Source organism: Myxocyprinus asiaticus, chromosome 14 (genome assembly GCF_019703515.2).
Source record: "Myxocyprinus asiaticus isolate MX2 ecotype Aquarium Trade chromosome 14, UBuf_Myxa_2, whole genome shotgun sequence".
NCBI classification, from domain to species: domain Eukaryota; kingdom Metazoa; phylum Chordata; class Actinopteri; order Cypriniformes; family Catostomidae; genus Myxocyprinus; species Myxocyprinus asiaticus.
Window position 1 is genome coordinate 43,580,333 of NC_059357.1, and position 18,650 is coordinate 43,598,982.

General features: G+C 39.5%; 1 protein-coding gene across 2 annotated transcripts in view; it reads left to right on the plus strand.

Annotated features, from left to right (window-relative positions):
- Positions 1-18,650, plus strand: part of LOC127452298 (alpha-1,6-mannosylglycoprotein 6-beta-N-acetylglucosaminyltransferase B-like) — a 236,304-nt gene that overhangs the window by 131,200 nt on the left and 86,454 nt on the right. For both annotated transcript variants that reach the window (XM_051717679.1, XM_051717680.1), the window contains exon 8: positions 3,608-3,777. In XM_051717679.1, coding sequence (XP_051573639.1) covers positions 3,608-3,777 — 170 coding nt within the window. The remainder of the gene's footprint in view (positions 1-3,607; positions 3,778-18,650) is intronic.

Here is an 18,650-nt window from a genome sequence, read left to right on the forward strand (position 1 = left end):
AATGTGGTTGGACCACAATACAGCAAATTCGTGATAATTAAATACCTTGAGTATTAATAATGAGCGGACATGGCGGTCCGTAAACTGTACAAGCAATAACCTCGGTACACAGGAATAACACACTATAATATTCTATCTCTGCCCAGACGTAAACCTCTTACTTGAATCGCATGAGGATGCAGAATGTGTGTTCATCCGTCCTTTAACTCAGACTCGGTTCCTCGAGGCACGAGTGATGACGGGAGGCCGTTTCCTCGCTCTGTCGGCGGGTGGTACGGCTGCTGATTCTCGGCGGGCTGGCGGAGAAATCAGCGACGTTGACTTGATTGAAGACGGAAGAGAAATCTTTTCTCTTCACTTCTGCAGGCAAACGGATTAAGATGCAGATTGCTCGGCGGTCTCCTTTGGATCCATTAGAGTGTTCGGTGGAACACAGAGTAATCTCAACTCGTCCAGAGAGATGGAGATTGTATGGCCACAGTTTCAAGTCGGATGTTACTTCCTTGTGCCATGAGGCTGCACCTGAGAGCAGCGATGAGCTGTGTCTACACACGGCGGGCAAAGTTGCTGGAAGCAAATCCCGGAAGCATTTCAGAGGTATTTCTACTCCTGATGATGTCATGGTTGAGGGACATTCTGTTGTGTGCCTCATCCAATAGGAGTTGAGAGTTCGATCCTTTAGTGAGCGAGGCTTCATGGGATTTGTAGTCTGTTTTGGACTCCCTTTGTTTGATTTTGGCACGGTTTTTATCAGTAAGATTTAAACTTATGTGGGGGCCTGAGTTAGGTTTTATGACTGTGTTAGGCCTGTCTTTGTCTTCTATCTGACTACATGAGGCCCAACACAGTCCTTGCTACTGGCTTGCTTGATTTTAATTTCTGCCTGTAGGTTGGAAAACGATGAACTAGACAGTGATCAGAGAACCCCAAAGCTGCTCTAGGGACAGAGCGATGCATCTTTATTGTTGTGTAGCAATGATCCAGTATGCTCCTGTCTCTGATGGGGCATGTAATGTGCTGTTTGTATTTGGGCAGTTCACGTGTGAGATTTGCTTAGTTAAAATCCCCAAGAATAATAATAACTGAGGCCGGGTATTGTTGTTCTGTGTCTGTGATTTGATCAGTCAGCTGTTGCAGTGCCGCATTCAAACACGCGTTTGGCGCAAGATACACACTCACCAGAATAAACGAGGTAAACTCCCGTGAGTAGAAAGGCTTACAGTTAATAAAGAGCGCTTCCAAATTAGGACAGCACATCCTCTTTAACGTTGTTACATCTGTAAACCAACTTTCATTGTTGTAAAAGCATGTTCCACTGCCTCTCGTTTTCCCCGTTAACTCCGCGATGCGATCCGCTCTGGACAGCTGGAAGCCCAGCAGATGTAACACGCTGTCAGGAATGGCTTCACTCAGCCAGATTTCTGTGAAGCACAAGGCAGCAGAGGTTAAAAAGTCCTTGTTTGTGCGGGTGAGGAGATGTAGTTCATCCATTTTGTTAGGAAGAGAGCGGAGATTTGCAAGATGAATGCTCGGCAGCATTGTTCGAAAGCCCCACTGACGGAGTTTGACCAGCGCACCAGCTCGTCTTCCTCACCTGCGTCTCCTGAACAACAGCACCTCCAAATAAAATGTATAGCAAAATGTCTGAATATTCAAAAACCGGAAAAAGACTGTGTGGTATAAGCTGTCAAATGTTCAGCAGTTCGTCTCTGGTAAAACTGACTGGAAAAAGATTACTAAACACAGGACAAACTAACAAAAACAACAAAACAATAGGAGCGCTCCACACCGGGGCAGCCATCCGTGGCGCCATCATATATCTTTAACACTGTTTTTAAATTAAATTACTGCAGAAACTCTCCTCAGATCACAATTTATATTGCTATTTTTTAGTTAATATAATTCTATTTCTAATTCAAAGTAAACTCTTTAGTTATCAATATTGTTTATAACCAATGGTTTACATTAGATTATAGCCTAACTGTAACAGTGCATTTCCTATTCATATTTCCTATTTTAATTTAAGGCCTGTTCTGTTTCTCCCCAACCCTCCTAATTTTTGTCAGGGATTAAGGTTATATTCACTGATTTAATTATTTGTTTTTATTAATTAATTCATTTTATTTTTGTATTTTTTTTTATTTCCAAATGTAGTCGCGCCAGTACATGCCTTAGGACACAAAATATGTGAATGTCTTGCACACGTTTTATACTAGTCAGGAGCAGGTACAAATACTGCCCAGACTAAACACAGCATTTTTCCCCCACATGAGATACCTTTATCTGTCTACCAACAAAATGCATGTCAAAAACCTGCATATTTTGTTCCTATCAAATATATTTTATGCTTGCATATGCATCAGTTCTAACACATCAGCTGGAACTCCTCTCTTTCTTTTCCTAACCCTGATATGAGGCATCATGTGAAATGAGCCCACACACTTACAATCATACTTTTAAACTTAATCTTAACTAAAAAAAAATATTTAAAAAATTACTCATCTGTCTATCTATCTATCATCTAATCTTCACAATTATTTATTCAAAATTATATATAAAATTATTTTTGACATGTAATACAACTAACATTTGTTAAAAGTCCACATTGGCTGAGACAACTACATCGGCAGCACACTTTATGAGCAATCTTCAATTTGCATACATAGTGTTGCACTTGTATCCACTCCGTGTCAGCATATAGTCTGGGCTTGCGATCTCTCACAGGTTATGCATTAGAGGCAACTCTTTGCAACTCACAACAGCACTTATTATGTGCCCAGTAACACATTTCGGCTTCAAATGGCATGCGTAGTTAACAGTGAGTGGTGGTTTGCGACATCAATTTATTAAAGTGTAAACACATTGCCAGAGTCGTGTCGACTCTTATTCTGCCTGACCGAATAAAGGTCATACAGAAGATGAGGCGGTTTGACCAATCAGATGAAAGGGGTGTTTCAGTGCCACTCACGTGTGAATGAAATATTAAAGCCATAAACCAATTTTTAAACAATAAACAAAAAAAGAGAAATCGAGCCGAATTCTCGTTTTCCATTTGTTAATCTAAACGAAAAAAGCAAGACGTCTTTTCCTTTCTCATTATTCCTTTCCAAAAAGGAAATGAAATGGACAAAATGTACACGGACCAATCCAGATCATAAGAGAGTTGGCTTCATGCTTTTTGGCTTTAGTCCACTTTTTATCTCTTATATTAGAATTCTGCATAAAAGCACACAGTTTGCTGAAACTCCCTCACAATGCCTTATGTAGTTGTTAGTGCCATACAGAAAGGCTTGTAGATTGTCAGCACTGCTTTATGCAATGATGTACATATTCCCAGTCTTACAGGGTCAAAACTAGCTATTTGAAAGACCCATATGCAGATTGGTATGTGAAGGACAGAATGTATATTGCTTTTTACTGCTTTGGTCGAATGTACAGTAAAATCAGAATTGAGCACACAGTTTAAATATTGGAAAACTGCAAGATATTCCATTTCACTGCAGTTGACCTTATTTATTTATTTTTATAGTGTTGTTACTGTTGTTTATAGTTAATTAATGGACTCTCAGTCTTTCCTCCTTTTAACACTTTTTCAACCTCCTTTCAGATTCTGGTGCATGTGGGTTTTCTGACCGAGGAATCTGGTGATGTATTCAGTCCGAAGGTGTTGAAGGGAGGGCCGCTTGGAGAGATGGTTCAATGGGCAGACATACTCTCCACACTTCATGTGCTGGGACATAACCTCAGGATATCACTCTCAGTTAAAGAGCTTCAGGGGTGAGTCTACCAGTGACTTTTATCTGACATACAACGCTAAAGGTTGTCTTTCAGCACTATGGACAGCTCCTACTGTATATACACTCCTGTTCTCTTTCTGTCACTCACTCGACGTTGTGTCGATGTAGTGACACTAGAGGTTCGATCTTGAGAGCCCCAATCACCTTTGCTTAAAATAGAAAAGGACAATGAGAATTGGCGAGTGGAATTTGCATGCCATTCTCCATCCCGGACATACAAGTATAAAAGGAGATGGCGTGCACCACTCATTCAGATTTTTTCTTCGGAGCCAAATGCATGTAATGTGTTCGTCCCATCACCTACGCTTACACTGCTGGATTTACAGTGCATATCAGTGGTCACCCTCGCACGGTCGAGTGTTGTGCTTCTCCTGGGCATTTCGGCGGCTGAGTCCACAGGTGCTAAAAGAGTATGTTCTAAAAGAGTATATTTTCTACTATAAGAGCTCGCACAAACGATTGGCGTCATTTTAAAGATGGCCTTTTGCTTTTGTGCTACTGGGTGTGGCCGTTATCTCTCCCCTCCGGATAGCCATGAAATCTGTCTCGAGTGCTTGGGGCGCCAGCACGCCGAGGCAGCTTTCGTGGGGGGGTTATGTTCTCATTGTGAGAACATGCCCATGAGAACGTTGCGGTCATGGCTCACTTCCTTCTTTGTGAAGCAAGGAGCCACCGCAGCTGTTTCCCAAACCACTCCGTCCTGGGCTGAATCTCAGGCGGCCGGGTCGGCGAGCGCCGCGGGCGATCTGGATGCAGACATGGGAGCGTTTCCACCGGCTTAGCCCCCGCGGACCTCCCATCCCCCAGCATGCTCGTTCTACCCAGAAAAGCTGTCGAGCGATGCAGGCGGTCCGCCTCAGGGCGGATTTAATGTCTCGTTCGCAGCTCGTGATGAGGATGAGTTATCGGTCACAGCATCGGAGGGTGGGCTTCTGCTGTCAGAAGCAGATGAATCTTCTGAGCTCCCGTTCACGGGTGGTAGTGCTCAGGATGAGGCGGACGCTGAGATGGCAGCCATGCTTGCCTGGGCAGCTGCGAACATCAGGCTAAAGTGGAACCCTCCACCTTGCCCTGAGCGTTCGCGGCTGGATGGTTGGTTTCTGGGTTCAGAGCGCAACTCACGGCCGCGCCCCGGTGTCTTTCTTCCCTTAAGTGCATGAGGAGCTAACGAAGGCACCTTTTGCTGTACATGCCTGTACATGCTTCGCAGGTTCATCCATCCTAACTTCCCTCAATGGCGGTGCGGCTAAGGGATACGTCGAGCTTCCCCAGATACAGCGTGCCGTAGTGGTGCATTTTTATCCGCAGGGCGTAGCCACCTGGAGGGACCAACAAAGGCTCCCTTCCAAGGCTCCCTTCCAAGACCTGTAAGTTCTCTTCCTCATTGGTGACAAAGACTTATGAGGCCGTGGGTCAGGCTGCCTCCGCCCTGCACACCATGGCCATCCTGCAGGTCCACCAGGCCAAGGCATTGAAAGATCTGCATGAAGGTAGAACCGACCCAGGGCTTATGCAGAAACTGCGTACCACGACCGGCCTCACCCTACGGGTGACAAAAGTCATGGCACGTGCCCTGGGCCGAACAATGTCCACTCTGGTGGTCCAAGAGCAGCACCTGTGTCTCAACCTTGCGGAGATGTATGATGCAGAGAAGGTTCGCTTTCACAACGCGCCCATCTCCCAAGGGGGGCTTTTTGGCAGCACTGTTGAGGACTTCGCCCATCAGTTCTCGACAGTGAGGAAGCAGATCGAGGCGATCAAACATGCCACCTTCAGGCTTCCAAGTCCCGTGCCCCGTCTGCTTCTTGGCAGGGCCGTCCTCCTGCCCAATCTTGGACCTGCGTGCCTTGAACAAGGCCTTACACAGGCATCCGTTCAGGATGTTAATTCAGAAGCGCATCCCGGTGTCAGTACGGTTACCAGTATAAGGTCCTCCCCTTCAGTCTGTCCTTATCCCCTCACGTCTTTACCAAGGTCGCAGGGGCTGCCTTGGCCCCGCTAAGGGAGAAGGGCATACGCAGTCTCAATTATCTCGACAACTGGCTAATTCTAGCTCACTCGCGAGATCTACTGTGCGCGCACAGGGACCTTGTGCTTCTGCACATTGACCGACTCGGGCTTCAGATCAACTGGGAGAAGAACAAGCTCTCCCTTCCCCGTACCGGTGAACTCCGGATGCCTCTTTAATTCTTTAGCACTGTCCGGTGACGAACTCGGCAAAGGAGTAATGCCACCAGGCCCAGTACTCGTGGTATTCCCCTTTTCAGGTGAGCCCGTGTGCTTGGGCTCAGTGCCATGCGTGGTGATTCCCCTTTGGTAATCCCGTATGATGAGTTTCTACTATTCAGTTTCCCCCTTAGGTGAAACCTGTGTTTCCCCTTGTCAGAGCATTCTCTGTCTCAGCAACTGTGCTGCGTACCCTCTCTGTATAAATAGGGTCCTCCTGTGGTATCATTCCATATGTGTACTTCCCTGTTGGTAAGTCCATGTGAGGTATGCTCCATATGTTAACCTCCCTCTGGCAGGATGTGGTCTCTGTAGTGCTCTCCTTCCTGGAGAGGGAAGAGCACTTCCCAGCGTTATTCTAGAATGTGTTCGGCAGGAGATTGCTTAACAGAAATTAAGAAAGGCACCGCCTGTAGCCTACTTGGGGGAGAAGGAACTTACCCCTTAACGGGACTAGGGAGATGCCTTACATAACTCGTTGGAAGGTCACGACGTGGTCGAGTGCTCGTTGCGAGGCACACAGCAGCTTGCCCGTGTCCACTCTTCCATAACACGTAACACGTTTCAGTGCCTGCGGTGTTTCCTATAGGAACCCCTAGTGTCACTACATCGACACAACTTCGAGTGAGTGACAGACAGGGAATATCTAGGTTACTGGTGTAACCTCTGTTCCTTGATGGGGGGGAACGAGACGTTGTGTCCCTCCTGCTGTGGCGCTGAACTGGCCCCTGACATGGCTGGGACTCTCTATCGGCTCCTCAGCATAAATCTGAATGAGTGGTGCACTCCATCTCCTTTTATACCTGTATGTCCTGGGCAGAGAGTGGCATGCAAATTCCAATTGCAAATTCTCATTGGCCTTTTCTATTTTAAGCAAAGGTGATTGGGGCTCTCAAGATCGAACCCCTAGTGTCACTACATCAACACAATGTCTCGTTCCCTTCATCATGGAACAGAGGTTACACCAGTAACCTAGATGATTTACCAACATGCAAAATAAAGGCCCTGATTTACTAAGATCCCAAATAACGGGTAATAATTTGCTTATGCAATCTATAAAATTGTGTGTGCTTGTCGTGGCAGTATTGCGGTTGCTTTACTAAGAATAATTGCACAAATAGGAAAATGTGCACATATGTTGGACACATCCATATTTAAAGAAGGCTTTTGCATGTTAGTCAAACGTTAGTCAACTCACTTGCAGCTTTCACAAAATACGAGCTTTTGATTGTTTAAATGATTTGTATAATACAGTACATAATACATGATATAGAAAACTTAAAGCGACACTATGTAACTTCTTTTGTTAAAAAATAACAAAATGTTATTAATGAGAGAGTGCAACAAAAAAAATCCATCTTCCAAACCATGTCTTTACCCAAATACACTTTGATAAACCTATAATAATGATATTATAAATATTTTAGAGCTATCGGGACGGATTACGCGGGAAATTGCATACATACGTCATTCGCCCGTGCGTGTTGACGTCATAATCATACACAGAGAAAATAACATCCGGTTTCTGCAGCACATGTGTGGGAGTAGCTGAAGCTGAAAATTTGTTGTCACAATGAATGAGAAAAAATGAGCATGGATCATTCAAAACTGCAAACCTCCAGAGAATCACCAGTTGTAAAAACAAAGAACCCCAAACAGAGCAGAGTCTACAAGCAAAAAGGGAAAGCGACAGAGTTCAAAATAAAACCTGAATCAACATCGGCTTGGCTTTTCAGAGGTGGTGACAACTCCGAGATCTGAAAGGATTTAAAAGTGATCCAGAGATGGCTTTTGTCTTACTCAACAGGTAAGATATTTTATTGATATGGTTTATGTATAATTGTGTAATCACACACACACACACACACACACACACACACACACACACACACACACACACACACGTCTGTGCGTATAGTGAAATACAATAATGATACTGTAATCGGTGCAGAACTTTTCACTTGCTAGCACACTTGTGTATTTTTATTTATAACGGCAATAATTTATATAAATAAATCCTTTAGTCCTAGGCTTGCCAAGTCTTGAAATGATGTTGACCACTGGTTGGTATAATGACAATCTATAAATTTGTTACTATCGTGCTCTATTTGGCCAGAATATCCTGCAGTTATAAAAATTTTACAATGTTTGACCTTATCAGAATAGCAATCGTTATGTCTAATGTTAACAAGCGTTGCCTAACTTTTGTAACGTAATTTATTTCAAAACATCAATGTTTCCAATAAGTCAAAACAACAGCATAAGATATGGCACTTACCTGCTCAGATGACATGTTTTCAGATATCCATCTTTTCTTTTCTTTCTTTGTTTATTTGTCCATTCGCCCTGATAAGATGTCCTGTGTCCATGTGTACACCGGTGCCTCGAACCACATTCATCCATGCAGAGGAGCAGAGCTGAAACACAACCAAAATAATGTCCTACCGCAAGATGCATGCAGTTTTGTTTTTTAACCGCTAGAGGGCCAAATGTTACATAGTGTAGCTTTAATATACAGTATATATATTACATATAAGCAATTTCACACAAAAGAGTGTGATATTCAGCCGCAGGAATGAGGCCATAGGCAATCACAGCAGTGCTGATTTAGGGCCATATAGCACGATTGAGTGTGTGATATTGCTTATATATTTGAAAAAAATAGCAAATGTGAGTACGGTCATAAAAAACGCATTTGTGCATGGAACTACTTTCTTACACCATGGATCAGAATCTGCCATTGCTGGTTCAAAACTAATGATGTGTGTGTAATCATCTGTTGATGATGCTGTAGTCTGTTAGTCAGTTTTCTGAAGATAGTGTCATTTTGGTGAAATTCATCCTATTTTCTCAGTGGAAAAATAGCCGTCCAAGTGGGGGTATTCCTCCCTGTTTCACGGTAGCCGGTGCGCAAGAGTCATTCACTATAGAAACTGCCATTTGAAAAGGTATGTCCTCTCCAATGTGGAAACTCTGGTAAGAGGTAAGCACCTTGAGATTGTGTAATTAATCAGTCTGTTGTGTCTCTCAGCTGTGATGAGCATTAATGCTGAAGTTGTTAGTTTAAAGCCATTTAAAGCTATTTCCTAGCTTTAGTAGTGTAGTAGTAATACGAGCGATCATGGAGTGCTGTTGAATGTAAACACTGAGTGACACTGACTCACTTCACGTCACCTAACTGGCTCATATTACACACAAAAATGGTCTTTTGCCACCACCTGCTGGCTAAAATATGTAATGTCATATAATTAAATGTAAAGAGACAGATAGTATATATATATATATATATATATATATATATATATATATATATATATATATATATATATATATATACAGGGTTGGGGAGTAACGGAATACATGTAATGGGAATACATATTTAAAATACAAAATATAAGTAACTGTATTCTACTACAGTTACAATTTAAATCATTTGGTAATTAGAATACAGTTACATTCAAAAAGTATATTGATTACTGAAGAGATTACTTTGCATTTTATTGTTATTTGTTTCATTTAATATTTAGTCCTTTCAGATGGAAAATATTTATACATATAAATGTGATCCAAAGTGCATTTGAACAGCGGTGAAACACTTTCTTATGATGTGTTACATTCATACGAGCAGACAGAGAAGTAAGTTTGAAGTAAGTTTGGAGCACAAGAAATAGAAATAAATCTTGTGTAAATTGTCAGCTTTACGCTAAGCTAAAATGCTATTTCTAGCCATTTTACATGCACGTTACCAGGCACAATCATATTTTTTATCAAGAAAATTCACGTTAGTTCACAATTTCTTTTTTTTTCTAGTAAGACCTTTGATATTAGGGCAAAAGTCATATTCTTGAGAATAATTTTTGTATTGTTTTCCTGTAAAAAATATCTAAAAATCCTTAAAACAAGATAAATTTAATGTATCTTGTTTTAGAAACAACACAGCATAAGATATTTAGGTTTTTCAGAGAATGTATTTTTAACGTGTATTTTGTCTTACTGTACTGGCAGAGTTTTTATAGTCAAAACAAGTAAAAAAATCTACCAGTGCTGAAGAAGTAATCCAAAGTATTTAGAATACGTTATTGATCTTGAGTAATCTAACAGAATACATTACAAATTACATTTTACAGCATGTATTCTGTAATCTGTAGTGGAATACATTTCAAAAGTAATCCTCCCAACCCTGTATATATATATATATATATATATATATATATATATATATATATATATATATATATATATATATATATATGTGTGTGTGTGTGTGTGTGTGTGTGTGTGTGTAAATACACTCTTGAACCACATGTTTAAGTTATCTCAGCTCGAATAATACTGAGAAGAAAGCAAAACTTTAAACAACTGCAAACTATTTCCCACTATTCAACACCAATGCACAAGTAGATCCAACATTTCTCTCTCCACGCACTTGGGGCGAGAAGTGAAACCTGAGAAAGAGAACTGCCGGTTAAAAGATTGAAATGGTAGGATACAAATTGTAATTTTTTTTTTTCTTACAGTTATAGTTTACTGGGTATTTAGAGTTTGAATATGACATGTGTGTATTACATTTTGTTATGATTTGTGCTCTAATTTATTTTTATTTTTTTTATAAAACAAACCAATAATTCATGATGAATAATTTCAGCCAGTGTCAGGAATTAACTTTTTTATTAAGGGGGCATATTTGTTTTCTAATCATATGAAAACATGTAGAATGCTGTCCATTTATGTCACATACAGTGGCAAGAAAAAGTATATGAACCCTTGGATTTAATAATTGGTCAGTCCTCATTTGGCAGCAATGACCTCAACCAAGTGTTATTACAGAACTGCTTCAGCTCAGCCATATTTTTAGGATGTCTGGTGTGAACAGCTCTCTTGAGGTCATTCCACAGCATCTCTATTAGGTTAAGGTCTGGGCTCTGACTGGGCCACTCCAAAAGGTGGGTTTTCTTTTTTTGAAGCTATCCTGTAGTGGATTTACTTCGATGTTTAGGGTCATTGTCCTGCTGCATCACCCAGCATCTACTGAGCTTTAGCTGGTACACAGCCACCCTGATATTATCCTGTAGCATATCTTGACAAACTTGGGAATTCATTTTTCCCTCTGATGGCAAGTGGTCCAGGCCCCGAAGCAGCAAAGCAGCCCCAAATTATGATGTTCCCTCCACCATAATTCACCGTTGGGATGATGTTTTCATGTTGGTATGTGGTGCCATTTTTACGCCACACATAGTGCTGCGTGTTCTTCCCAAAAAATTCAACCTTAGTTTTGTCAGTCCACAAAACATTTTCCTAGTAGTATTGTGGAGTGTAAAGGTGGCAAATTTCAGGCATACAGCAATGTTTTTGTTGGAAAGCAGCGGCTTCCTTCGTGGTGTCCCGTGGTGTCCCATTCCTGTTTAATGTTTTCCATATAGTAGACTCACGAACAGAGATGTTAACCAGTTCCAATGGTTCCTTCAAGTCTTTTGCTTTCACTCTAGAGTTCTTTTTTTTTTTTTTTTTTTTTTGCCTTATTGAGCATTCTGCGGTGACCCCTTTAAGTCACCTTGGCTGGACAGCCACTTCTAGGGAGAGCAGCCACAGTAATAAATCATCTCCATTTATAGACAGTTTGTCTAACTGTGGACAGATAAATATCTAAGCTCCTCGAGATAACTTTGTAACCCTTTACAGCTTAATGCAAAGCAACAATTGTTGTTCATATTTACAAATTTATACATAAATGCAGGTAATTCCAAAGGGTTCAGATACTCTTTCTTGCCAATGTATTTCAGTTGAATCAATAAATTGAAATACATTTTCAGTGGCTTTTCAATCAACACTAAATACAAAAGATACTACAGCACAATAATGACATTTTAAATAATTGCCCAGTGTTAGATTATACATCTCTGTACTGTCTACCAATCACTGCAGTTTTTGATGTAATCGCTGTATGGAGTTGTTGGAATTGGAATTTCTTTTTTTTTTTTTTTTTTCACGTTCACTGTTTGTAGAGCTGATTGTGTACTTACTCAGCTATAGTTTGGGGACAAATCTGTACCCAAGAAGTGAGCTAAATCCGACAAAACCTTCCTTTGGGGACATTTTGGGGTGTCCTAATTTGGAAAAACTTTCCATATATAAATTCAATAATGTTTACTTAAAGTAAAAAATGGTATGTCTCCATTTAGATTGGAAAAAAAAAAAATGTGATCTTTTTTTTTTGCCCCAAGCCCTGGTTAATTTCTGACCCTGTTTTTATATATGCAAACCTTTAGTAAATTAAAGCCTAAGAAATGTGTCTGGATTGGCTCTAGTTTTACTTAGCATCTCTCCATGAGGTTTTTTAAGCACTTTATTTAAACTTGTTGTGGATGCTGCAGCTTTATTATCACTGAGGAGAAGGCTGTTATAAAATACCCCTGGGGTCACGGCTTTTTGAATTTGTGCATCTAATCAGCCTGGCTTTGTCAAGCAGTTGACACAGAAACATACAAATACATGCACATACTTGTACACACTAGCTATGCTGGGAAAAGCACACCATACCGATCTTACTATTGCTGTAGTATATAGTATATACTGTATACTGTGCACAGTCTGCTAGTTTTAGAAAACCCAGATGACCAAGTTCTATACCCTTTCACTTTTTTAAGTAGTAGGCAGTATACAGTGTATACTGTGCAGAATATACTGAAGTAAATAGTCAGCAAGCTTCCTTTTTTAACATAGTAACTCGGATTCACTTATAAGTATTTGCTAATTTGTCATTCTTTGTATAACAGACAATACAATCAATCTCTCTCTCTGAGTAAGACTTCAATACGCTGCAGCTGAAAGATAATCTCGTTTTTGCTTCTCTTCCAAAGTTCAGCTTTTGGTTATTGTCAGTCTATGTAACTGTCAGGCTTGAATCAAAGATGTGAAAATTGGCTTTGGTTACGGTTTTTGTGTTTGAATAGAAGACTTTATTCAGTTCATATGAGTCTGCTTAAGTTATGGGCCAAGCTGATCCATATCTCTGACAGACTTCAGTATGCTGCTTTGAAGTTAGATAAAATGTAATTTCTACAGTCTTTTGACAAGGAGAAAAATTAAGTCCTCTGATATGTCAATAAATTGGCCCATGAAATATTGATACTGAAAAGCCATACACTTTTTTTGTGATGACCAAAAGACTAACACATGAATGAATGTAAATGTGTTTAAGGATACTTTATCTAGTGAAAAATAGGCTATACAATAAATACAAAAACTTGTAGCACTGTAACAAAGCTCCATCACAGTTTATGGACTAATGCATAATAATAATAATACGTTTTATTTATATAGCACCTTTCCACAAGCTTAATGACACTTTACACTCCATATACATTTAACAGGATAAAGAACATTAATATACATTTCAGCAGAAGTTACAATCTCAATTACAAAGGGGGAAAGAAAACATCAATTAGAAATAGATAGATAATGCACTGAGAAAAAAAAAAATGTTTTAAACTGAGATTCAAAGACAGAAATAAAGGCTCTGAGGTAGAGAATTCCACAGTGTAGGTGCAATTAAACTGAAGGATCTCCCACCAAAAGTGGATAGAGGAAATCTGGGGATTGACAACAATTTGGAATCAGAAGAACGAAGAGTGCGTGCTGGTGAATATGGATGCAGCAGATCACATATATAACGAGGTGCCAGATCATTGAGAGCTTTGTATGTCAGGAGAAGAATTTTAAACTTAATATGGCATGAGACAGGCAGCCAGTGAAGATTAAACAAGATGGGAGTAATGTGTGCAGAACGCTTGGTGTTACTGAGAATTCTAGCTGCAGAGTTTTGGATGTATTGTAAGCGGGCAATAGTTTTAGCTGGTAGGACAGTAAAGAGGCAGTTACAGAAGTCGAGACATGATGTTATGAAAGCATGAACTAGTGATTCTGCATCCTTCAAACTGAGAATGGGGCGAAGTCATGCAATGTGACGTAGATGGAAGAAAGCAGTTTTAGTGATGTTTCTGATGTGGGCTTCACAAGTAAGAGATGGATCGAAAGTGATTCCCAGATTCTTAATGGTTTTAGAGGGTTTGGTCAGATTTCCATCAGTATTGACTCAAATGTCAATATTTCTTATAAGTGTTTGTGGCCCAGAAATCATGATCTCAGGTTTGTCAGCATTGAATTTGAGGAAATTACTGTTTAACCGAATTTTAACATCATTGATACAGGCAGTTAATGAGCTGATGGCATGTTTTTCATAAAAACATGCAAATGTATAAATCTGGGTGTCATCAGCAGAGCAGTAATAACTGAGACCATGACGACAGATGATCTGACCTAGCGGTAGAACGTAAATTATGAACAGTAGTGGATCCAGTACAGAACCTTGGGGGATACCCAAGGAGCAGTAGGGGATTTGTTTTTCTTAATTGAGATGAAATATTGTCTGTTAGTGAGGTAGGAAGAAAATCAATACAGAACAGCGCCACTAATACCAATATCTGAAAGTCAGGAAAGGAGTGTTTTGTGGCATACATTGTCAAAAGCAGAGCTCAAGTCAGCAGAGAGGAGGAGATCATTAATAACCTTCAAGAGAGTAGTTTCAGTGCTGTAGAATAGGCAAAAACCAGATTGGAAAGGATCATAGAGATTATTTGCTGTATGATAATTCATATGAGATGACTTTATAGAAAAGACATATAAAGCATAGGCAGAACTGAAAGTTTATTTATATAACCATTATTTAGGGGGCCTAGCAGCGAAGCTGCTGGAACCCTATTATAATTGTACTGATATTCTTATTTTTCTTCTTTTCTGCCCTAAAAGTGTCTGGGCGTCAGAGACCGTAAGTCGTGGAGAGACTAAACTTGGCAGGATGATCCTAAATCCCCACCCCGACCCTAGGTGGCGCTATAATAAACACTTTTACATTTTGACTCATATCTCTGCAACTGTAAGGACTGGAATCAAAATTATTTGTTCCTCTGATTCCTTGAGTGAAGCCCTACAAAATGCATATCTCCGATTTCATTTCCGTTTATGTTTTGAAAAACCTACTTTTTCAAACTCTTCCTAGACCATTAGTACGATCAGCACGCAATTTGGTATACATCATCTAATGACCCCCCTGACAAAAAGTTACCAAAATAATTTCAATAAATAAAATCGTTCCGAAGATATTAACGATACAATTCCGTCAGTTTAGCACGATTTGAGTAATTGATCAATATCTACTCAACGCAAACTCCAAATGTAATCAAACTCGGTACACATAGTCAACGGGACGTTTAGAAGATGTCAGCAAAGTTTCATACAATTCAACCCCTAGTGGGCGCTACAGCTAAAAAACTGTCATAATTTTGCAGCCCTTTGAGCGACAAAGTTCAAATTAAATATGCATCTTATTTGGTTCAAATGCTAACATATTCTTAAATAGATTCAACAAATTAACAAAAATGGCTGCCAATGGCCAGTCAAATTTCAACACCTTAGAACTCGTACTGGGAATGACCGAGGGTTATGGAAATAACTATACCCAAGCAGGATGTCAACTCGAAGCTTCACATCACATTTTTTGACAATTGGCCACACTTGGCGTTATAATTAGCTAATTTTCATTTTTGCTCATAACTCCAGAACTGTATAGGCTACAATAACAATTTGTAGCATTGTAGTGCCCCACAATGATATGGTCTCTTGAATTTCCATTTCCGCAAGAAATGTTTTTTTACAATTTCTATTTATTTGAAAAACCTACATTTTCAAACTCATCCTAGGCCGTTTGCCCGATTCTCACAAAACTTGGTATGTATCATCTACGGACCCTCCTGACAAAAAGCTATCAAAAGAATTTTGATTCTTCGAATCGTTCCAAAAATATAAGAAAATATGTTTTGGGCTTCGCCTATAATGACTACTTTGCCTGTATCTTGTGTGTGTAATTTTCAAACTTAACAAAATTTGTACACATAGACAAGAGAACACTGAGGTAACATGCAAGTTTTGTTCATTTTTAATGCTAGGGGGCACTGTAAATTATTAAAATACTATTTTGCAACTGTGCTCCAAGCAGGTGAAATGTCACACCAAAATAGCTGTCCACAGCATCCACAGGATCTTTTCAATCAAATTTGATTATTTTGGTCATCTCGCCACACGTGCTTAGCCCCCGACAATAGCAGCTTGCGGCTATATTAATTTTTGAGTTAATGTTGATTTTAATAGACGGTTTCCCTACAGAAAAGAAAAGGTCTGTTTATGTAATACCTGATTACCTGACATTTATGTCAAGTGATCACTGATGATCTATTGTTGACGTTGATTACTGCTCATGTTTGTTATTTAAAAAAGCTGACTTTATAGTGTATATATTGTAATACATTGTAGATCATTGTTAGAGGGCACATTTTTTTCCCTTCTGTTTGTGTGAGCAGCTAGCACAGACATTTCAAAATAAGAGTCCCTGTGTATTTTTTGGTCTTGTTTATGAAGTACCACATTATGCACCATAACTTATTTTTTCGGGTTAATTTGGTTGCACAATAAACTGGATTATGTTTTTTTTTTTTTTTTTTTTTTTCAGTTTGAACTCCTGTTGGCTTTTTGCATGTCACAGTAAGGAAAGACTAAGAACATTTCCATATAAATTAACATATTCAATAAATAGATTTTAGAAACTATCAGCCGATTAATTGCTTATCATCATTTTCCACCCAGCTAATACAAAAAGAACATCCCCTGAATGGCCACTGCGAATGTTCCCTGATCATCTTCGTGTAGGGTTCTTTAAACGTTAAAAGGACATTCAGGGGGACTTCCAGCGAACATTCGGAGACCTTTAGGGAAAGTTCGCTATCAGTCTTTTAAACGTCTTTTCCATTTTTCTTTAAAAAGGACCTCGGACCTGTCAACATTGAGACGTATGGGAACATAGTCATTATTGTTCGTAATGAATGTATCAAATTCACCACTATCCTTTTATAATATTGACACTGACACTTTTAATATATAACTTTACAATGATGTCTGTTTCCATTGCACTGGTGCCCAATAAAATTAATTTACTGTATACTCTGTGGTTCATATTGTGGCACACATTTAACTGACCACATCTTTAAAAAGCCTGAGATATCAAAATTCTGTTTTGTTGTCTGGGGTACAACAAAGTTTCTGAAAAATGAATAAGGTGTCAATAGGTCTGATGAGAGAAGGCAACACATGGATATAGATGGATATGTTTTGCAATTGTTTGGAGGTAAAGTAAATGCACCCTTATCTGTAAAATGCATCCCTACAATAAAAAGAATACTCGCAACGCAAGATCCCTGAATGTTGTAAAAACTTTGGTTGAGGGGCTAAAGATGAAGAGATGTTAAAGGCATATTTCACCCAAAAATGAAAATTCAGTCATTGTTTACTCACCCCTGTGTTGGTATAACCCTATATGACTTTCTTTCTTTTTCTCAACACAAAGGGAGAAAAACATTTTGCCCAGTGTTACAATGGCAGTTTATAGTGACCACCTCTTCAAGCTTCAAAAGGACACAAAAGTATAATTCAGAAGTCTAATAAATTATTCCATGAGACTCATGATTGTTATGAAAGCATACGATAAGCTTTGGTGAGAAACAAACCGAAATCAAATGTAATATTTAGTGAAAATGTTCACTAATCGTTGATCTCCTGTGCATGATGGGTCACAAGAACAACAGTTAATGAATCCCCCTCGCGACATTGGGGCTTTCAAGCGAAAACAGGTCCTCCACAGCGATAGCGACAACAGAACTCAACACAGCTGCACACAAAAAAGAGAACAGAATTTACTAAACATGTCTGAATAGTTTATAGTTGAACAATTGATGCATTTTTATGCCCGGCCTTATATTTTTTTAACTGAGCTCTCGGAAATCAAACGGAAACTTAGATGAGGCTACAGGAATTCACAGTCACACCTTGTCCTAACCTGACGGCAAACGACATAAAAGGTATCTTTTCTATGTTAATCAGAGTTTTTGTCCTAACCAGCAGTGCCGAGCGATGGTACATTGTACTGAATGATTGTTTTCTATTTTCGGCATTGCGCAGGCAACTTCATCCACTGTGAACTGGCACCAGTCCAAAAACTTTCAAAAAAATAAGGCTGGGCATAGAAATGCAGTTTTGTATGCAGCTGTATTGTGTTCTGTTGTTGCTATCACTGTGGAGGACAATGTTTTTAGATAAACAAATGGAGTTTTCACTTGAACGCCCCATGCCGTGAGGAGGATTTGTGAAATGTTGCTCTCGTGCCCTACCATGAACGCACAAAGGAGTTCAACGATCAGTGAACATTTTCACTAAATAATACTTTCGATTTCAGTTTTTTGTCACCAAACCATATCGTATGCTTTCATAACAATCATGAGTCTCATGGAAAAATTTCTGAGAATTTTCTGAAATATACTTTTGAAGAGGTAATCACTATAAACTGCCATTGTATGACATCATTTTTCCACTATTTCTCCCTTTGTGTTAAGAAAAAGAAAGAAAGTCATATTTATTTATAACAACTCAGGGGTGAGTAAACAATGACTGAATTTTCATTTTTGGTTGAACTAATCCTTTAATGTGACAAAACAGGGGCATTCACAAATGTCCCATTAACATGGT